Here is a 23,844-nt window from a genome sequence, read left to right on the forward strand (position 1 = left end):
ACGTCATCTTGAACATAATGCAAAAGTTGTAAGTCTCTAGGTGCTGTATCTAAAAATCTATTTATTGTGGTATTTTTAGTAGTACCTAAACGCGCCTATCTATTAGCGATTTCTTTAGTACCTTCATTGTTTGCCAAATTTGTATAAAGTACCGAATAAAAATTAAAAAGATAATGGCAATTTTGTCAGAAAGTGAATGTATATTTTTACTTAGATATAACTAGTTATAATAGACACTGTTCAAGCGTCGAAGACACTAGACAGGTCTATAAAGCCGCTCCACTCACAACCCAGCTGAGCCGTTCAATTTTGTCGAATTCGACAATTATTGGCATAAATTTTGATAGCATGACCGTGCATCCAACAAAATCGAGACAATTTGACCACAGAGGGAATGGCCTGTCTGCTGCAGTACTGCAGAATGATATCATCGACGATTTTGTCGAACGACCCTGCAGTGTTGTGAGTGGCGGCGTTATAGACAGTGTCCATTGCCCATGACACTGAACAGGTCTATTATAAGTTATAACTGTCTAGTCTTAGTTATTGACCAAGCGTCTACCTGGCGATTATTATTAAATAATGTGCCAGTGTACGCTTGTAGCGACCTCTATACAAAGAAACGTGAAGCCAAAAAGCTTCTCACAATTTGAGCTTGCTACAAGCTAGGAGACATAATTAAAACTATTTTTATTCCGACGACACACTAGTAGTATAAAAAATGGCAATAATTGTTAAGTTCATCTCCTTTTAGAATATGGTTAATTTTTTTTGTAATTTTCCTTGATTTTGTTATCTCGAAGTAACAGCTAAATGCTAGCCTTATCCATATAAGAATTTTCTTACAATCCATTTTCAGCTATCCGACTTTAGTTTTTTTATTGTGCTTCTTTCGAAGGTTGACTATCTAAGGCCGCATACAGATGAACCACTTTTTGAAGTCTAAGTCGGCAACAAAAGTCGAGCGTTTGTGGTCGTCTGTCGCTACTTGAAGTCGTCATTTAACAACAATGCAAAATGCATTTCCTTTACACTCAGGCGTTTTCTCGACGGCACTACTACTTCTGTCGTCGTCGGTTGTCGCAACTCCCGGCGGCTGACTTCTCAATAATTATTGTAGTGATTCTCTTTTCACACAAACAACATCGAAACGCCGGTAGCAGCGACAAAAACGTGAAACGCCGGCGTGTTTGTTGATTTTTAAAGCAGTGTTGAGAAAAATGTGGTTCAATATTTTGTAATAGTATTGTTTAAAAAAAGCATTGCTTTTTACTTTTTAAACAATGGTAATAGTTCGTCGAAAGGATTCACAGACGACCTAAAATTAATATTGAAAAAACTTCTCATAATAACGTAGAATGAAGTAAACACTTCTGTTGTATATAGGTATATTATAAATTTATTAAAAAATTTTTTTTAAAATTCATCCACAAGGGAGTGGTTGTACAAAACGTTTTCGGTCAAACTGACCATCCTCAGTGTAAACCTGGAAATAAGTGAACCACTTAGATTGAAATGCAAAAGGGTGAAATTTTGACAGTTAAAAAAAAGGAAAATGTGGTTACTTACGTCCAGTGTACAAGTAATTGAAACTAGCCACTTGAATAGGTGTAAAACCTCAAAATAACATTATTGCTACATTATGAGCTGTATAGTAATCGACAATAAGTCGATGACTTAAGATTAAAAATGTATCACATGTGGATGTATGTCATCCTTGCTCGGAATTAGCACAAGGTTGTGATCAGGTGAGAGGTTAACAACCAACTGATTAGACAGATTGGTACCTGAAAATTCATGACAAGATGTCAAAGAAGATAGGTGGATTTCTCAAATGTCAACCGAAAAATTTTTGACAATGTGCATTAATATTTAACTTAATTATTCAATTGTGAATATGCAACTATTAAATTTGTTTGATATGAATTCTAAATTGTAAATAAAGGTTAATAAGCTATAATAATATATTCATTAGTGCACCGTAAACAAAAGCAAAATTCTACTCATATGCTGTGACGTCATAGACTGTTTGTCTACTGTATAGGACTGATAATAATTATATTAATTTGAGCAAAGTTATAATGAATGAATATTATTGAAAATTATATAGAAAATTTTTAAAATTTTTTTTATCAAAATATGATATTTTAATAGAGTAGCAGCTGTAGAATTGGAAGAAATGCCAATAGGGAATGGTCGGTTGCATATGTTTCAGGGAACCAACGAATATAATGAGAAAGTTACTAACTAGCCACCTATTCAAGTGGCTAGTTTCAATTACTTGTACACTGGACGTAAGTAACCACATTTTCCTTTTTTTTAACTGTCAAAATTTCACCCTTTTGCATTTCAATCTAAGTGGTTCACTTATTTCCAGGTTTACACTGAGGATGGTCAGTTTGACCGAAAACGTTTTGTACAACCACTCCCTTGTGGATGAATTTTAAAAAAAAATTTTTTAATAAATTTTTAATATACCTATATACAACAGAAGTGTTTACTTCATTCTACGTTGTCTTAACAAAGGTATACAACCAACTACAGGGTTTACCCTTTTAAAGTTTTCTCATAATAATTTCGTAGTATGTTATAAAATGTACGAAACTCTCCAAACTTTGAACGGTCTTTGACAATCAGATGCACCCAAAATTTACGTCGTTTCCTTCTTCTCTGTGCTTTCGAACGAGCAGCCAAAGCAATATTTCTTCTTTCGAATTCATTCTTATTCTTCTTGTAATGCCTCTTCGTTTCGGATGTTGGTTTGTATATCACCAGATTATATACTATGTACCCCAGAAGTACAGGTTAAGCTTTTAGGATTTATGGAAGACGTTATTAAGGATTTTTTTAATGGTAAGCCCCTCTATATAAATAAAGATCTGATATTAATTTAATTTCAGAAGGTTTTTCATTATCATCATCATTTGGCTCTACAACTCTATGTGAGTCTTGGCCGCGTTTACTATTACCCTCCATTGTTGTCGGTCCTGAGCAGCTATTTCCCATTGCTGTACTCCCATTTTGCGTAGATCGCTGGCTACTGCGTCCTTCCATCTCTTTCTTGGGCGACCAACTGACCTTTTTCCATCGGGCCTTTCCCAGAATGTGGCGTTTAGAAGTCTTTCGTCACTTGATCTTAGTACGTGACCCGCCCATCGTATTCTGTTTGATTTAATGTAGCGTACTATGTTTTCATCTCCGTATATTGTCTGGAGTTCATCATTGTGTCTTCTTCTCCATTCTCCTGTTGTCTCTTCTCTGCAAGGCCCATAGATAGTCCGCAGTATCTTTCTTTCAAGTACCAGTAATTTTGTTGTTTCCCGCTGATTCAGAGTCCAGGTTTCGCTTCCATACGTTATTGTGGGACGAATTATTGTCTTATATACTCTTATTTTTGCTGGTCTTGAGAGTATTTTTGATTTAAGTAGGGTCCTTAACGAGTAATATGCCCTGTTTCCTGCAATAATCCTGGCTGCCACGTCCTTTTCATAGTTATTTTCAGATATTATGATCGCTCCCAAGTACTTAAATTCTTTGACGACTTCAAAATTGTATTCATTAATTGTTACGTTTTGTCTAACCCTTGGTCTTGGGTTCTTCGTAACCACCATGTACTTGGTCTTGTCCTCATTGACCTTAAGACCAACTTCCTTGGCTCCGTTCTCGAATAGGGTGAAAACTTCTTTTGCATCTCTGGTGGATTGTGCAATTGTGTCCACGTCATCCGCAAAGGCTAATAGTATTTTTGATCCTTGGGCGGCAAATCCGTTTGTCAGTTGTGGCTGAGCTTTCCTTACTGCATGTTCCAGTGCAAAGTTAAACAGCAGGGGGGCGAGAGGATCTCCTTGTCTAAGTCCGGTGTCAATGAGGAATTCCTCCGACGTGTTGCTGCCAACTCTGATTCGTGCGGAAGCGTTCTCCGTGCTCACCTTTGCTAATCGTACCAGTTTTCCAGGTACTCCCATTTCTACCATAGTCTCCCACAATGCTTCTCTGCTAACAGAATCGTAAGCTTGTTTGAAGTCCACGAAGATTTGGTGTACATCGCGGTTGAATTCCCAGTTTTTTTCCAACACCTGGCGTAGGACGAAGATCTGGTCTATAGTCGACCTTCCCGGTCTGAATCCGTTTTGGTAGTCGCCTATTATTTCCTCTGCGTATGGAGTTAATCTTCTAAACAGTATTATGGATATAATCTTGTATGTTTTATTAATTAACGATATTCCTCTATAGTTCCGACATATTTGTTTTTAGAAGGTTTTTGGAATTGCTAAATACCAATACTCAATCAGTACTGACTTCCGAAAACCGAAAACACTCGAAATTCCAGAAGACGACGTGTGTATCAGTCATTAGGCCCGGCCCCAGGGGTGGGCAAACTGGGCGGCTGCCCAGGGCGGCAATTTTAGGGGCGGCAAATTTTAAAGGACACCAATTTTTGAAATTGAAGAAATAATAAATTATTTTTTTAATATTATAAAAAATCAATATTATGAAAAATAGCGGCAAAAACGGAACTGTAAAAACGATAATTAAATAAGTGAAACAATATCAATTGCAAGGTTGATTCGACGGAAAATCTACAACACCACCTTCTTCTTCATCGCATAAGAATAGTGGGATCAGAACTACCCCTCACCATACCTCTCCCCCAGGATTATTTTTATGGTTCTTGTGCAGTAGCACCGACCGACTGATATCTGTAGGCTCAGGCTTTTCGTATAACTTGTTACCAAGTTTCCATAGATGTGCTGGTGCTGTTAACAACTGCACTGTGTTTTCGTATTTCGTTTAATTGTATAGGCTTGTAGGTATTTTACTGTGTTTAGTTTTCAAATCAGTTTAGATTAATAATTGTTAGTGTAATTTTCGTATGCGTTGTGTGCCAGAATACTATTAAGTGTTTAGTGTTATAAAAAATAATTGTGCGAGTGCAATAATGGATGGTAGAAAACGTTTTTCTGGTTGTCAGTATAGGAAAAAGAGACCAGAGAAGAAGATTGAAACAAAAAGGCTTAAAATCTCCCTAGGTAAATTTTTAAAATCGATACACACTGATGCTGACAATATTGCTCAACCTAGAGAGCATACAGCTGTTACCGCTTCCTTTGAGTCTGACAATATTCACCCAGACTTAGGCCTATCGATAGTCATCTAGGGCAATCATCAGCATCTACGTCAGCTACTGATGCTACAACTACCGTCACAGGAAACAATGTTATTACTGATTATGATCCAGCAAGGTGGCCCAATAAAATTAATGATTTTGTTAGAGCAACTTTTTTAACAAGAGGCCTCCGCCAAAATTATTCGTTGCAGAGGCTCAGTTGTGCCCGAAATATAATTCAGATCGTAGATTTACAACTAACTACTACAGTTACAATATGTGCAATGGTCGAACTGTTGAGAGAAAAGGGTTCTAAGACAAATAATTCTGTGTATTGGCTTTCTGTAAAATATTTTCCAATGTCAAAATTAAATTTGCTTTGTCCAGTCACGCTGTCTCCAGCCCATCTACAGTCACAGCGATAGTGGGTAGTAGGGATGGCGGTTTTTGACAAAACACCGGTTTTCGGTTATACCGGTTTTTTTATTACGGTTTAACCTGGCGGTTATAACCGGCCAAAAAAACCGGTTTTTGTAAAAACCGGTTTTCGGTTTTTTTAATCCAATAGGTTACAAAGTTACATTTACAATATACTTTAGTTTGCGATACTCCATTCGACTCGATATCAATATGATCAAAATTAGTAATATTATCGAAAGAACATGTACTACTTTTAACACGTTTGTATATTTGTAGAATAGGTACATTTTAACTCATTTAATACTTGCTGTAAGTATGAGTGTATCGTTTTGAAAACGTAGCGAATATCTTGGAGATTAGTATTCGTAATCAGTAATTCGATATTCATAGTCAAAGCATTATTTTTGGTAATCAGAAAAAGCCATTCACCCACTTTCAATGTCAAGAGATAAGTGTGAAAAATAGATGATGTAAATCTTCTTATGTAAATATTATGATTAAAAATACCTTTTCAAGGAAATATAATAAAACTTAATAATTGTTTCTGGCTGATGTGAGATTGCACTTACAGTTTGGTTCTGTATTTTATAAAATAAAATAAAATTTGAATCATGGTTTTGTTTGGAATAATTACTTGAGAATAATAATTATAATTGGGATAATACCTAACCTAATCCTAATCACCGTTAAAACCTAATAACCGGTTTTTACTTTAAAAAGAAAAAACCGGTTATAACCGGGACAAACAAACAACCGGTAAAACCGGTTTTTGCGAAGTAAAAAAACCGGTTTTAGGTTTAAACTGGTAGGTTTTTCCCATCCCTATTGGGTAGAACTAGCAATTTGACAAGAATCGGACAAAAGCATAGATAAAGAAACACAAATAGTTCTAAATTCAGAAACTCGTCATTAGAAAAATGTAATAGAATGAGTTATATCAATAATACGGTTTTTAGCAGAACTGTATCTTCCATTGACGAGCGATACTGGTTAACTTTTTCGTCACAACAATGGTAATCTTTTAAAGCTTGTTGAGCTCTTTGGAAAATTTGACCAATTTTTGTCCCATGTTTTAGCCATTCACTCAACTTAGTCGTGAACAATGCTGCTAACGCCTCACAGTTCTGCAGTTCCTTTGTTTTCCTTAGTTGCAAAAATTTAGAACTTTCTCTGAGCATCTATTTATCGTTGGGCTATACTGAAGAATCCTATTTCTAGCCTAACATTGAAAGCTTTGTCCGAGACTAGATGAGAAAGTAGAATCTTGTAGATCTTGCCCAGGGCTGCAAAATCCCTAGGGCCAGGCATGTCAGTTACCAAGAGCACTAGCGCATGTGCTCCTATGGTCGGTTCTCATATTCGTATTTAGCAACACCAAAACCACCAGAGTAATCTGTTTGTATCAATTTAATGCTGAAAACCCTCGAGACTTCAGTAGATGACGTGCCTCAGTTGTAACTCTGAACACCAGGTGCTCCGGGGGTCGGTTATGATTGCTTATTCGTGTTCAATGACCCCAAAAATCCCCGAATATCAAAATCTGGTCCTTAATATACAGATTTTGACAGGTTTATGCACTTTTGGATGCATTCAACTATTTTTAATGGGAAAGAAGCCACAATTTTACCAAAAATGATTTTATTATAAAATTAATAAAATCATTAATTTTATAATAAAATCATTTTTGGTAAAATTGTGGCTTCTTTCCCATTAAAAATAGTTGATTGTAAAAATGCCACAAGGAAATAACTTCAGAACAATATTTGGATGCATGGTATTCACTTTGAAATGAAATTATGCATTTCCATTTATTTTTCTATTGCATACTTTTTTCCTGACGTCATCCTGAACATAATGCGAAAAGTTGTAAGTCTCTAGGGACTGTATCTAAAAATCTATTTATTGTGGTATTTTTAGTAGTAAACGCGCTTATCTATTAGCGATTTCTTTAGTATGTTCATTGTTTGCCAAATTTGTAAAAAGTACCGAATAAAAATTAAAAAGATAATGGCACTTTTGTCAGAAATTATAAGGATGGGCCATTTTTCGTGCGAGTGAATGTATATTTTTACTTAGATATAATTAGTTATAATTAGGGATTGCAATCCAACAGCATTTTCAATCCAGCTGGATTTTTGCAAGATTGGCCTGAATCCAGCTGGATGCAGCGCGGATCCAGAAAAATATGGAATCAAAATATAAACACGATTTTAATGTTTTTTTTTTCTGTATGCTAAATTCCTAAACAACAGAAACATGAATTATTTAGTTTTATGAAAGTGATACCTTAAAACATGGCCTTACCTACTTTGCACAGAACTGCACATATAGCGGGTTGCGGAGAAAGCCCTTCCGGCCTCTGTGCTGGTCGGTTTTAAGGTCATCAAATAGTCATAGACCATTGACAAACGATCGCCTTTGACTCCTTCGGGCTCAAAAACCGCCATATCCATTTCCCAAATCTCTTCGTAATCGTTGTGAGAATCAGTTTTTTGGCTACAAATGTTTTTCTTTCTCGTTTCAACTCAATCTCAAGTTCTTGTTCCAAAGTAAAATTCATGGGCTCCGGATTAGTTCTTATTTTCTTAGGGCCCATCTTCTTCCATTATGTCTTGCACTGGTTCTACAGTTACTTGTTTATTTATACGAATCATCAAATTTTTCATCTTTTGTCGCATTGCATTCTTTTTCGGCATGGGGAAGTAACCAGGATTGTTTAGCCCTTCGTCATACTTTTTTTGATTTTGTAAATACACTAATGTACCTGTAATCTCATAGAGACGCAGTTCCGTGATTCTCTTGCATAGTGCTTCCGATAGATCAGCATTAAGGCTAAAGCCCTGGCTATTTAGTTTGTCTATGACAAATTTCATGGTTGTGTCGGCCGTTATCAAAGTGGACTCTATTCTGTAAAGAGCTTCTACAGCCGGTTAAAAGTGGCGATTAACTCATTGATTATTGACCACTCGCCAGCAGAGAATTTTATCGCAGAATCAATGTATATCAACGCTTTATCGATGCAAACTTTTAATGTATAGAAACTTTCCAGCATACTGAGCTACTATAGTCTGTTCGCTAAACTCAGACGCAACTTTCTAGATATTTTAGTCGGTAATTTTGCCAGTTTTAGCAAAATTGGCAAAAAATAATTTTTAAATAGTTAATAATCACTAAATATTTAGTAATTTTGCCAATTTTTGCAAAATTGGCAAAAAACAAAAAAATTATCGACTAAAATATCTAGCCAGTTGCGTCTGAGTTTAGCGAACCGACTATACCAGCGCGATAGAATGGCAAGTTGTCAACTCACAGCTTTGAAAAAAGAGGCTAATGGAGACATTAAGTAACTTGTTTCGAATTTGATACATTTGCGGATCCGCACTGCTGGATCCAGCATGATTTGCTGGATCCAGCATGTGAAAAAACGCTGGATCCAGCTGGATTGCTGGATGCTGGATCCAGCAATTGCAATCTCTAGACCACAGAGAGATTGGCCTGTCTGCTGCAGTACTGCAGAGTGATATCATCGACAATTTCATCGAACGACCTAGCACTGTCGTGAGTGGCCGGTGTTATAGACAATCCCCATTGATCAAGACAGTGGACAGGGCTATTATAACTACTGTCTTAAATATTGACCAAGCGTCTAACTGACGATTATTATTAAATAATGTGCCAGTGTACGCTTATAGCGACCTCTATACGAAGAAACGTGAAGCCAAAAAACTTCTCAAAATTTGGGCTTGCTACAAGCTACGAGATATAATTAAAACTTCTTATCAATCTTTTAACTATAATTAAAACTATTTTTATTCCGACTATACAGCAGAAGTTGACTTATGCGAATGACTATTATTAACTTCAGCTCCTTTTGGAATATAGTCTAGAAATAATACTTATTTTTATAATTTTCCTTGATTGTGTATCTCGACATGACACCTGAATGCTAGCCTTAATCATCTTATACTTTTTTACAATCCATTTTCAGCTATCTGAATTTCAGTCTTTTTATTGTGCTTCTTTTCAAGGTTGGCGATCTACATGGCAATTGTAGCTTTGAAAACTGCTGCACAAAAGAATCCTTTAGATGAGTAGTCAAACTGTGAAACGATCTCCTCAGATTCTTGAGTTGTGGCGTTTTTCTACTGATCTTTTGTCCTGTATTTTACCCTCTAATATGATTCGTAGTAATTCGTATCTTTTATCTCTCAACACATGACTCAAAAATTGTATTTTCCTCTCGTTGATTGTGCTTAGCAGTCCTTTTTGTTTACTGTTAAGCCGAAGTAGGTTCCTCAACGTTTCATGTGGCATATATATTTTCCAATCTTCAAATAAGTAATATTGTATTGTGGCAGTGTAATTTTTATTCAAATATGTACTACCTGTCAAATAGTACATGTTTCGTTAAATACTTCTCCAGTTCTTGATATAAATTAGAATATCTTTGGCAATTGCTGTTAGTTCATCGGCTTTTTTCCATTTCTTGATTCAAGAGACTGTATAAAAATGCGAAAATAGTTATTTTTCTCTACGTTATCACAAAGTTTGATATATCAAGGTACTTAGACCGATTCAGTTGTATGTTAAGGTAAACGAGGCCTATTTTAATATCTGTTAATTAAAGGTACGATGCTTGTAAAATACTTATTATAAAAACTCAGAGACTCCAATGTCATATAAGCAGGTATTATTGTATACGAGTACAAACAAGGTCGTCCTGCAAAATAAACCACATGTAGTATCTTGTAGTACAAGGCATACTTGTATCTGATTAAATGGGAAGTTTCACGGAAAGCAAATTATTAGAAAATGGTTACTTATATTTAGGTGACATTAATAGTTCTTAACAAAATGTACAAATTAAAACGTAAATTTTAAAAATTTATTTATTTCTTTATTCATTTAAATTAATGTACAGATGACATCTATGGTCACTAGCACGAGTTACAGTTTACAGTTTGCATGGCATATGATAAATTACAAATTAATAATATTGTTTTAACAACGATTTAACATTAATTTATATAATTCCTTTAATTTACTTACCGTTGCACGTCATCCGCGTCATAGGCTGTGACGTCACATGATACCAACAGGAAATATTTAGGCGGTAGGCGTGTTCTTTCTTAGAATCATTTTGACTAGTATGCTTTAATTACAGCCACTAGACATATTTTATTATAAACGAGTAGAAATAATATTTGAAGATTTCTATTAATGTTATCTTAAGGAATACACAATAATATGCTTCATTTAATTTGTTTAAATGGATTATAAAGCGTTTTTATGAAGTACATTTGCTCGGAACACACTGTAACTGTAATCGAACGAAGGTGACGTTTTAGAATAAATTGGTAACATTTATTTGACAGTTGCGGTGATGACACTTCGTATTTGTTTATATTATTTACTATAGGTTTGTTCTAGCAAACAGTCAAACTAGTCAGAAACAGTCAGCAAACAGTTGGTCAGTGAGAGAACATAATACAGTCACCAGTGCTATCCCCTCTACTCGCGCTGGTCGACTATTCGCTGATCATTTCAAACCGTTTGAAACTGATGCTAGAACAAACCTATTAAGTATTTGTGTTATTACATTTACTGTTTTTATTATTTACTTTATATTTATTATAACATAAGATTATAACTTAATTCTTGTTCTCTATTTCTAAATTTTTTATTTATCTACATTGAATATTAATTTGTTTTGTTGTATAATTCACGTTTACAATAATTTTGTGATCTATTTGATTTAAAATGGATTCAGGATTTTTTATACTTTGGAAACTATGTCAACTTAGATTTCTAGCGTATATAATGACGTGCAACGGTAAGTAAATTATATGGACTGTATTTTCTTTAATAGTGCAGTCATCAGAGGGTTAAATGTCACTGAACCTCAAAATATTACATCAACACTGAGACTGCCAACTTTGAGACCCCAAAAAGATACACAAAAAAGTTTGCCACTACTATCTTAGGGTTTTCCCCTGAAACTCGCTGTGGAAGGAAGCAGAAATATCTATTTATCACGAATCGCCGTAGAAAAAATATTTTAAACAAGAAATACAGCTATATAAGATAATTTTGAACAAAAATGCTGTAAATGAACTATGTATAAAGCTGTTTAATGAACGTTGCGCGATTTTTATCCTTTTCTAATTTTTATGATATCTATATAAGTACCCCGCACAAACCTTATGGAAATTAGGTCCCAGTGGATTTTGTTCATACTTTGGGAAAATACTCTTTGAAGCATCCTGATAAAAAGGGCACATGGGCACAACTCAATCGTATGAACTATTTTCAAGATGTAGAGGCACATACTCGGAAAACTATAAGATTTACTGGGTATTCCAATTCCCTGAGTTACTGGTTATTTGGCAACATGTCGAAGTTTGGATCAAGGAAAAGTACTAGTAGGTCTGGATCCCGCGTATGAAAAAAAAGTTGATTAATAGCAAGCTGAAAATTTGTTAATAGCTTAAGGGTGTCTAGTCGGATAAACTTTGATATATGGGAACACTGGAACGAATAGGGGCAGTTTTAATTGTGGAACAGGTTAAAAATTTGGAACGGTCAGACCACGAAAACGGCACATTTATTTTGTCCGACAGAATAGACTTAAACTCTGCGAACAGAGATTAAACTCTCATGCAAAAATCAGGCTGCTATTTATCACCTGTCATAATTCCTATCATTTGACATATTCTACATGTTCCACTCATTAAAACGCCCATTTCGTGATAAATAGCAGTCTGATTTTTGCATGAGAGTTTAATTTCTGTTCAGAGAGTTTAAGTCTTCTGTCGGACAAAATAAATGTGCCGTTTTCGTGGTCTGACGGTTCCAAATTTTTAACCTGTTCCAAAATTAAAACTGTCCCTGTTTCAGTGTTCCCATATATCAAGGTTTATCCGAATAGACACCCTTAAGCTATTAACAAATTTTCAGCTTGCTATTAATCAAGTTTTTTTTCATACGCGGGATCCAGAATTATAGTAGTCTAGGATTTCTTCCTGGCTATCCAATGGCGACCTTTACTTTGACCTTGACCTTCAACGGACGTAATCTTCTACAGTTTCAAGGGTGTTCGGTTTCGAAAGTCCAGGAGCCCCTTTCATTGACCTTGGAAACCAGGTGCTCCGGGAGTCGGTTCTGGTGGCATATTTGTGTTTAGCGACCTCAAAAAACCAATTAAATGCCGAAAATCATCGAAACTCTAGACTCTAGACTCTAGAATATAGAACATGACGCCCCTGGCAGTGGTCCTGGCCACCACGTCCTCCGGAGGTCAATTCAGATGGCATATTCGTGTTTAGCGATCCCAAAAACCCATGAGTTTCCCATTTATATCAATTTAATGCCGAAAACCCTCAAAACTGTAGAAGGTGACGTCCGTTGAAGGTCAAGGTCAAAGTAAAGTTCGCCATTGAATAGTCAGGAAAATATCCTAGACTACTAGTACTTTTTCTTGATCCAAACTTCTACATGTTGCCAGATACCCAGTAACTCAGGGAATTGGAATACCCAGCAAATCTTATAATTTTCCAAGTTTGTGCCTCTATATCTTGAAAATTCTTCATACGATTGAGTTGTGCCCATGAGAGCTTTTTATTAGGATAGTTCAAAGTGTATTTTCCCAAAGTATGAATGAAATCTACTGGGACCTAATTTCCATAAGGTTTGTGCTGGGTGATTTGTCAATTTCATTGACCAGTTACTATGTTATATCCTAATATTATGTTACAGGTTGAAACGTATTACCTATATGAAATTTTGATTTTAAGAGTGGGCAACAAATATGAGACAGTTGAAATAAATATATACCTAAAACTCTGCATTTAAACTTTTACATCGCAGACAATCTAAATATTTTAAAGCTGCTTCTTTCCGATTTTAACAGTACGTTTTCCGAAGCTACACAACTTCAGCAACAGATTTCACCTAATCCAGTCTTAATAGAAACAGACATGGCGTCAGATGCAATTATAAAGAAGTTGATAAAAAATACAGGAATAAAGAAACAAACGCTCACATGATATTCATTGATTTTGAGAAATCATGTCAAAGAGTTCCTCCAGAGATTCTGTGGTGGGAACCTCATAAGCAGAGGCCTTAAGTAAGATTGCACCAAGACTTGGTGTTAAGTCCTTATTCATTCTTATTAGCTTTGGATCAGATTATGGATCAGTGAAGCTACAGGGTAAAATTCCCTGGTGCTTAATGTATGCTGATGAGCATGATGTTAGTAGGAAATAGTGAAATCCATTTAGAACAAAAACTTAGTAGAACAAGAACAGTAATGGGAGTGTTCATTTAAAGATGGAGTTGGTACAAATAAAATGGTATCGTCTGAATTTGAAAGCATTGTGAAAAGTAATAATAACAAAAAATCCCGGACAAAAAATCCCCAAGAAATATTTGCTGCCGAATAGTTCTCTAAAAGTTTTCCCAAAATTTTACGAAATTTCGAATTCCAATTTCATGCTGAAAACTTCAAAATTTACATGACAAACGAGTGTGAGTTTTTTCAAAAATCGTGGAAGATATGGTGAATGAGCTAAGGCCCCCTTCTCTTGACAGGCGCTTGACAACACGCGTTTCGATAACGCCCGATATAGTCCAGTCGGGTTAGACGAATAACAGGCCTAACCTTGCATTAGGAGCTGCCCCAAATTTTATTTTTTTAGTATTTAGGGGGTCAATAGTAGTGTAAATTTAAAATCTCGACTGAATTCCGCCATTGCGGTAGCCACCATCTTGATTTTAAACGAGAACCGTTTTTGCTTAATATCTCCGCCATTTTCAACTTTTCGACAAAAAGTATAACAACCAATATTGTTGAAAATGTAATTTTCTATCATTTCTATTTTTACAATTTTTTCGTGACATCGATATTTTCCGAGTTATAGCGGAAAATAGCGACAGTTATATATAAATAGAGCATAAATATTGAATTATCTCGTTTATTCTAAGTTTTACCAGAAAAATGTTCCTATACAAAAATAGAGAGAATTGAATTCGACACAATTTTATTTTCTTTCATTTTTTTGCTTAAGTTAATATTTAAGGTAGTATGTATGCGATAATGGCGCGAGCGTAAGACCTGATTGATTTTGTAGCAATTGTTTCTGTTCAATATCTACGCCATTTTCAACTTAAATTGTTCCAAATATGATTTCCTACAATTTCTTTTTTACAATTTTTTTCATGCGGTTAATATTTTCCGAGTTAAGTGGGAACATAGTAAAAAGTGGTGGGGGTAGCATAATTACTGAACTGAATCTTTTTTCGAGCTGCCCCAAATTTAATAATTCTATCCTTTAGGGGAAATCAACAGTAGTGTAAATTTAAAATCTCGACTGAATTCCGCGGTTGCATTAGCCGCCATATTGATTTTAAAGGAGAACCGTTGTTGCTTAATATCTCCGCCATTTTCCACTTTTCAACAAAAACGGTAGGAACTAAAATTGTTGGAAACGCAATTTCCTACAATCTCTTTTCCACAATTTTTTTATGCGATCAATATTCTCCTAGTTAAGGAGGAAAATAGTGGAAGCGGAGGGGAAGCATAATTATTGAATTGTCTCATTTATTATTAATTTTACGACATAATTGTACATAAACAAAAATAAAGAGGATTATATTCTATACAATTTTTAAAAGTTCCAATGAAATACCAACCAAACTAAGTACATAAAAGACATAAATAATAACTTATATGCATTAAGTTCACTTAATTTTATTAACTAGCCGGTTTTATTGGTTTAATTTGTCTGTCGATAATTAAATTTCATGTCGCTAACATATTTTAATATTTCAAGTTTTTTTTTTTAATTTTGGACCCCGTTGGCGGGAATTTTCCCACACCCCCTCTTGGACCCGCCACTGGTTCTCTCGAAAAATTGTAGTAAATCGTAATTGCAACAATTTCAGTCCTTACCCTTTTTTTGAGGAAAAGTTGAAAATGGGGAAGATATTGAACAAAAACAATTGCTTTAAAATCAATCGGGTCTTACGCTCGCGCCTTTACCGCACACGTACTACCTTAAATATTGATTTAATAAAAAAAATGGAAGAAATAAAAATTATACAAAATTTAATTCTATTTATTCTTGTATAGGTTAAAATTTTTTGTAAAAGTAATAATAAACGAGATAATTCAATAAATCAATAAATATGTTTTAACTGTCACTGCTTTCCCCATAACTCGGAAAATATGGACAGCACGAAAAAAATTATAATAAACTAAATTATAGAAAATCGCATTTTCAACAATTTAAGTCTGTATATTTTTCGTCAAAAAGTTGAAAATGGCGGAGATATTGAGCAAAAACAGTTCTCGTTTAAAATCAAGATGGCGGCTAACGCAACGATCAAATTCAGCCGAGATTTTAAATTTATACTACTATTGACCCCCTCTAAAGATTAGAAAAATAAAATTTGGGGCAGCTCCTAATGCAAGGTCAAATGGTATCCCGACTGGGCTAATTACAACTACATACATTTTACTTAAGACCGTTCACATGCTAACGCGCGATTTAGCTCAAAACGCGCATTGGCATGTGAACGGTCTCAAGTAAAATGTATATAGTTGTAATCGCACGTTATCAAAACGCGCCTTAAGCGCCTGTCATGAGAACGTGGGGTTAGCTCATTTCCCATATCTTCCACGCTTTTTGAAAAAACTCACACTCTTTTGTCATGTAAATTTTGAAGGTTTCAGCATGGAATTGGAATTCGAAATTTGGTAAAATTTCGGAAAAACTTTTAGAGAACTAGTCGGCAGCAAATATTTCTTGGGGATTTTTTGTCCAGGATTTTTGTCCAAAAAAAATTTGTGAGGATTATTTGTCCGGGATTATTTGTGGTGATTTTTTGTCCGGGGATTATTTACCCGGGAATTTTTTGTCCGGGGATAATTTGTGGGGATTTTTGTCTGAGATTATTAGTCCGGGGATTATTTGTCCTAGCTTCGTTGAAAAATATGTCTCAACTATATGAATTATATACTCTAAGCGTTGAAAGTATACAATTTTCCTAACTGTTTTGTCTTAGGTTCAGTTAAAACGTCAAAAGATTATGCCAGAATCATTAACTCAAGACACTTTGATAGATTAGTAGGATTGCTGAAGAACCAGAACATTGCCATAGGTGGTCATCTCGATGCCGACGAGCGCTATATATCTCCAACTATTCTTGTAGATGTTCATCCTGAAGATCCAGTGATGCAAGAAGAAATTTTTGGTAAGGATACTAAAAATAATATATAAAGTTATGTTTGGCATTGTGTGCTTAACGGACTTCTTTTACTTAACCAGTTATAGCTTCTATTTAATCCAATTCTAAATTGACACCCTTCTTCTTCTTGTACTGCCTAATCATTTTGGATATTTCTGGTTGTTGTGTTTAACCACGTACGTAGATTATTCAGCCATGAAATCCTTCATCTTCCTAGTACTCGTTTTCCTTGTACTTTTCCCTGTAAAAATAAGTTGCAGTAATCTATATTTTTAGTTGTTCCTCATTATGTGACCGAAGCATTCGATTTTGGCTATTTTTATTGTGGTTAATAGCTCTTTCCTTTTTGTATTTTTAATGAGACTTCCTGATTAGTAACGTGGTCGCTATATATTATCTTCAAGATTTCATGATAAAGCTAAATTTCGAAAGCCTTAATTTTCTTGTATGTAGCATCTGTGAGAGTGTACGACTCAACTGTGTACAACAACATATAAAAGATATAACATCGTAGTAACCTGATATTTATGGGTATTGATAAATCATGACATTTTAGTGGCTTAGATATTTTTGGAAATACAGATCTTGCTTTCTCTTGTTGGTGTATATTTTTACTTATTCTATTCGTTGACCGTTCACACTGATTCAGTCAAATTGGTCCCTTCTTTGAGATCATCATAAATTTTATTTTTTTAATGTTTAGTGAAAATCCAGATCTCGAGCTAATTTATTTTATCCTATTCATTAGATCCTAGAGGTCTTCGTAACTGTCAGAAAATACCACCACGTCGTCCGCGTATCTGATGAAGTTGATACATTCTCCATTAATTCGTATTCCGGCTTCAAAATTGTCTACTGCTTCTCAAAAGATTTTCTCGGAGTACCTATATGTTGAACAGTAGGGTGTACAGTGTACATACTATACATCCCTGGCGGGCACGTTTGATAGGCGGGATAAATTGATTTTGAATACTAAATATCTGTTGTAGTTATTAAAAATAATTTTAATATCACCAAAAATAAAAGTGATATAACAATATACAAAATAAATTAATACAGGGTGTAACAAAAATACAGGTCATAAATTAAATCACATATTCTCGGAATAAAAATAGTTCGATTAAACCTAACTTACCTTAGTACAAATATGCACACAAAAAAAGTTATAGCCCTTTAAAGTTACAAAATGAAAATTGATTTTTTCCGATATATCGAAAACTATAAGAGATTTTTTAATGAAAATGAGCATGTGGTATTCTTATGTCAGGAACATCTTAAAAAGAAATTATAGTGAAATTTGTGTACCTCATAAAAATTTTTTGGGTGTTTTGTTCCCTTAAACCCCCCCCCCCCCCCAAACTTTTATGTACCTCACAATCAAATTATTATTCTGGTACCATTAGTTAAACACAATATTTTTAAAACTTTTTGCCTCTTAGTATTTTTTCGATAAACCTGTTTTATTCGAGATGTGCCTTCCTTTTTAATATGTTTTTACATAAAAATTTTATTGGGGTTTTGTGCCTTTAAACCCCCCAAATGTTTGTGTACGTTCCAATGAAACTATTATTGCGGTACCATTAGTTAAACACAGTGTTTTTAAAACTTTTTTGTCTCTTAGTATTTTTCCGATAAATGGATTCATTTTTAATATGGTTCAAAATATACCTCAAACTGTAATAATTTACAAATAATTGCATATTATTACCAGGTCTCATAATCGTACTTAACAGTATTTAACAGTATTTGGTGGATTTGACAAATATTCAAAATATCTCGATAAAAACTAGCTTTTCGAAAAAGTATTAAGAGGCAAAAATTTTTAAAAATATTGTGTTTAACCAATGGTGTCACAATGATAATTTAATTGAAACGTAAACAAAAGTTTGAGGGGGTTTAAGGGAACAAAACCCCCATAAAATTTTTACGGGGTGCACAAATTTGACTATAACTTTTTTTTTTGAGATATTCCTGTCATAAGAATACCACATGCCCGTTTTCAATCAGAAACCTCAAATAGTTTTCGATATATTGGAAAAAATCGATTTTTATTTTGTAACTTCAAAGGGCTGTAACTTTTTTTGTGTGCACATTTGTACTAAGGTAAGTTAGGTTCAATCGAACTATTTTTGGTCCCAGAATATGTGGTTTAATTTATGACCTGTATTTTTGTTACACGCTGTATATTACTGTTCTTTAAATTAGGTCCAATTCTTCCGTTTATTAATATAAAGGATGAGGAAGAAGCTATCAACTTTATAAATTCTAGAGAAAAACCATTAGCTTTGTATGTTTTTACCACTAAGTCTAAGGTAAAGAAGACCTTTATGGAACGGACTTCAAGCGGAGCAATGGTTGTTAACGACACTGTTATGCATATTATAACTGAAGGTTTGCCATTTGGTGGTGTTGGATATTCTGGTAAGTTTGATGTTCATCAATTCTTTAATTTCTCATAGTTTTAAGATTCAAAATAAATCCACATCTAATAAATCTAATTCGTCATGTACCATCTTGGTTTCGAAGTTTGGTTTCGCCATAACTACTAAATTTGAGATACAAATTAAAATGGATTATAGTTTCTTCTTTTTGTCTTTTATTATAATTATGTATAATATTACGAAAAACGACTTCAAACGCAAGGACAACTGTTACACTTACTAGGAACATACACTTAGAACGTGCGAAGACTATTCGTGTCAGAGTTTGAAAAAACATATTGACCTAACAACTTCATATAAAGCAAATATTACCCTTAAAGGAAACTTCAAGGCCTGAGAAAAGTAAAATGGACTTGCCAAAAAATTGGGACCGTCTTCAGTGTCAACAAAAATGTAGAAGACACACACCCAAACTTATATGGAATCACCATGTATTTCAAAGCAATATTTATTTCTTTTAAAAAACTTGTTATTGTTGCGAAGCATAAAGGTTTTTATTGAAAATAAACAAATCGATAATACAATCATATATTACAGCTCGGTACGGTATAGGTTATTTGCTTGAGTTGCAAATTCAATGAAAATAAATAAACTAACTTTTGCGTCCAAAAGCGAAAATATGCCTCATGTGGGGTTGTAGAACTTACAACGGGAAATGTCTATTGGTATTGTGGAGAAAGTTGATTTCCAGCTCTTTTTTTCAAATTTCGAACCTGAATCGAACATGATAAAAAAGATTCTAACAGCGCAACCCGTGGGAATGAGAAGACGAGGTAGACCAAAGCTGAGGTGGATGGACGGGGTAACACAAGATGCCGAGAAGATCGGAGTCGGCAACTGGAAAATGCAAGCAAGGCACAGAAAAGAATGGCGTAGAAAGCTTGAGAAGGTCGAGGCCCTCTAAGGGCTGTAGCACCAAGATGATGATGATGATTGTGGAGAAAGTAATGTTGTCAGAGGGATATAGCTGTAGAGCTATGCGTAACACAGGGCGTTCTGTCCAAAAACTATGCTAGGTAACAGGAACTAGGAAAGCTTAAAAATAAAGCAAGGGAAAGTCGCCAAAAAGTAATAACGACTTGCCACGATCGGCTAGATTTCCAATCAGCTGGAAAATACCCGATCATTTCTCACCTGCAGCTCAAAAGGCAGCTTTTGGAAGCTACAGGTGTAACTTTTTCAGTTGAAACGATAAGAAGAAGAGTTCGTGCCAAAAGTATATAGCAGGAGACAGTTACGAGATCCCGAGTTATCCAGGCAGCACAAGATTGGTCGCCTAAATTGGTGTCTTCATTAACAAAACTGGAACATTGGGAATTGACACAGTGTGCTATTTTCAGAAAAAGTCAGGATTAGTAGTATTTTGTATTTTGTCAACGAAACCCAATTTGGGCTTCGAAAAGTTAATAAAATTATTTTTTTTTTGGTAAAATTGTGGCTTATGTCCTATTGAAAATAGTTAACTATAAAAATGCTACAAGGAAATAGCTTCAGAACAACCCAAAGTCAGGATTGGTGTAAAATCAGATGGTTCACGAAATCCTGTACTTAGAGGTCGAAGAAAACGAGCAAGAACGAAAACTGTCAGATCTGTTCACAAATATACAAGGGAGGTATAATGTTCTGGAGAGGAATTGTGATCCGTAAAAAAAAGTCCTTTAATTTTCATCCAATCAACTTTAACTGCTCACAAGTATGGTGATAACCTGTAGTTAGACTCTGGAGAGATGCAACAGGAGAAAATTTAATTTTCATGCATGGTAATGGACCTCCATATACCATTAAAGTGACTAGAGACATCATTGAAGCAGAAGGTATCCCTTGTTGGAGTGAACTGCTTGCTCACCTGAGCTTAACCCTATAGAGTATTTGTGGGATATGCTTAAAAGAAAAATTAGAGCTCGCCATGATAATCCACAAAACACCGCACGGCTAGTATAAGCTGCTTTTGAAGAATTGAACAACCTACCACAAAAAATGTTTAAATTTGATTAGGAGAGTGCCCACGCAAACTAAAGCTTGCATAGCATTAGAGGTGATAACACTGACTACCAAAATAAAATAAAAAAATAAATAAAAACAATTTAAACATTATTAGTTTTACATTGAAATTTTTTATTCTATTAACTTTAAAACAACTAGTTTTAATTTGTTTGTTTTAATATCTTATTGTTTTATTTAATTGTTATGTATTTGTTATTAAATTGATTTACAATAAATATTGTTTGCCTTCGTGTGTTCATATTTTTAAATTCGCATAAAATATGTAATAAGAAATATCAGATGATTCCATATACAGTTGAGTCCGGGAATCTTTACCCGTGCGTCATCATTATTTAACACTAGAAGCACCAGAGCAGTCATTTTGACTGCTCTCTATTTTTGACACTCTGTATTACTTATTCGTAGTTATTTTAGAAACTTGACAGTTTATGACTTTTCCTAGATCTATTTGAAGATTATAATGTCCCTTTTACAGGTACCTAGCGTAATTACTTTTTAAGATATGCTAATGTCTACCTAGAAGCACCAGAGCAGTCATTTTGACTGCTTTCTTTTTTTTGACCCTCTGTATTAAGTACTAATTCATATTTATTTTACAAAATTTATAATTAGTGACTTTAATCATTGATTATAGACACGGATTTAATATTTGCTATTTGAGGATTATAATTTCTCTTTTGCAGGTACTTACTATAATTACATTTTGAACATATGTTGATGCCTACCTAGAAAAATGTGGTCATCCTAATGACGAGGTGTTCTACCTTTTGTTCTACGTTTCTGGGAAATTTTTACTTATTTTATGTATAAAATGCATCGAAAATAATTGTTCTTGGGTAGTTTGAGTATACTCTTTACAAGTGCATGTTCAAATTGTATTTCGATATTTTATTGTAATTTTTTTCTTTTCTGCTGTTATTATGTCTCGCCGATATTTGACTGAGCAGGAACTATTGGAGTAGAAGAAATAAAACTGAGAAGTAGAAGAATTTTTCAAATAATGAATCTGAAGTCGAGTTATGTGATGAAGATGTATCTGATAATGAAGATGAGGAGTATGTGCCTGATAAAGTTAATCATGGTCATTCATCGGGTAGCGATTCTGAAGATGAAGTTGAGATTGAGGAGATGCCCAGTACTTCTGCTTCAACTTCGAATGCACACTCCAATACCTCTTCAGCAATGATCACCAACCGAATAAGAGGAATTCGCGGAAGCAATTTAGAGAATTCCTCCATCGACACCATAGGATGTGAGTTACTTGACAACAGCGCTAGTACACCAGGTTAGCAACTATATTATATTAGTGGCTTCTATGTATGTATTCACTTAGGTATATAATATTTTTGAGCATATTCTTCTTCATGTGCCTATCCGTGACGAATGTTGGCGATCATCATGGCAATCTTTACCTTATCTGCAGGATGGTCTTCTTCCTGGACCCAGTTTTCCAAATATCTTTCCTTGCAGGATGGCTTGTAGAAGGACATAATATATCGATTTATTTCGCATAATGTGTCCGAAAAACTGTAACATTCGAGATTTGGTGGTGCAGTACCTCTTGGCTCTTCTGCATTCTTCTGATGACCTCCATCAGTCCAAGGGATTTTAAGTATTCTCCAATATAGCCACATCCCGAATGCTTTCAATTTTCTGCACATATCTTCGTTCAAGGTCCATGATTGAACACCATAAAAAAGAACAGAGAAGTCGTAGCATGTGAAAGTGAAAATCATGTGAAATTTGTTATAAAAAATTTGTGTATGGGTCTTGTACAAGCAAAACTGAAAAAAATTGCTACTTCATAAATTGTGCCTACATAATTAAATAATTTATTTAAATTAACTAAATATGTCTTATTATTAGTTATTAACTCAACATAGGTTTTTATCTAGTAAAAAAGAATACAAAAACGACTGGAGATAGAAAATTCTAATACCCGTCATTTTGACCGCTGCGGTGCTTCTAGGTATGCACAAATGCTGGTGCTTCTAGTGTTAAACCATACGAAATAAGTCGATGATAATTCGGAAATTGAAATTTACTCAACGCAACAGCAAGTCGCTTACTGTCACTTGTTGTTGCGTTTAGTAAATTTCAATTTCCCACTTTCCCACATCATCGACTTATTTCGTATGTTTTAAATGACGTACGGGTCTCAGATTAACGGACTCAACTGTAAGTTTGGGTGTGTGTATATTATTATGGACTTTAAATCAGATGTCCACGGATTCACACTTTAAGAGTAAGGGATAAATTTTTTAATATAGTTTCATATATAGTTTCAATATTATTATATATGGGTACGCTCCAACTGAAGAAGAAGAAAACGGTGAATTCTCTGACGAAGTAGAAACCGTCTACGACAGCTATTTTAGAAATGGAATCAAGCGCATATTTTGAGATTTTATAGGAAAAATAATCACCACCGATAAAGGAAATAGAATAATAGGATTTGCAGCTTCCAAGAGCATGGTAGTAGTTGTAAGTAAATACCAACTTTTCGAACACGAATATCTATAAATTAATATGAACTTCGCCTAATAGAATAGAGAATAATCAAATAGGTCATATTATAACATTAGCCAGGCGCTCCTCTAATCTAATGAAAGCATGATGTACATT

The 23,844-nt window shown here is 34.5% G+C and overlaps 2 protein-coding genes across 4 annotated transcripts in view; one reads left to right on the top strand and one right to left on the bottom strand.

The window, feature by feature from the left end:
• LOC114329602 (synaptotagmin-15-like) overlaps positions 1-23,844 on the bottom strand; it is a 465,421-nt gene that overhangs the window by 179,371 nt on the left and 262,206 nt on the right. The gene's annotated exons all lie outside the window — the stretch shown is intronic.
• The window catches only part of LOC114329601 (aldehyde dehydrogenase, dimeric NADP-preferring), a 118,886-nt gene that overhangs the window by 85,471 nt on the left and 9,571 nt on the right, over positions 1-23,844 (top strand). For all 3 annotated transcript variants that reach the window (XM_028278767.2, XM_050656161.1, XM_028278769.2), the window contains exons 4-5: positions 16,592-16,780; positions 18,980-19,195. In XM_028278767.2, coding sequence (XP_028134568.2) covers positions 16,592-16,780; positions 18,980-19,195 — 405 coding nt within the window. The remainder of the gene's footprint in view (positions 1-16,591; positions 16,781-18,979; positions 19,196-23,844) is intronic.

This window comes from Diabrotica virgifera, chromosome 7 (assembly GCF_917563875.1).
Source record: "Diabrotica virgifera virgifera chromosome 7, PGI_DIABVI_V3a".
In the NCBI taxonomy this organism is placed as follows: Eukaryota; Metazoa; Arthropoda; class Insecta; order Coleoptera; family Chrysomelidae; genus Diabrotica; species Diabrotica virgifera.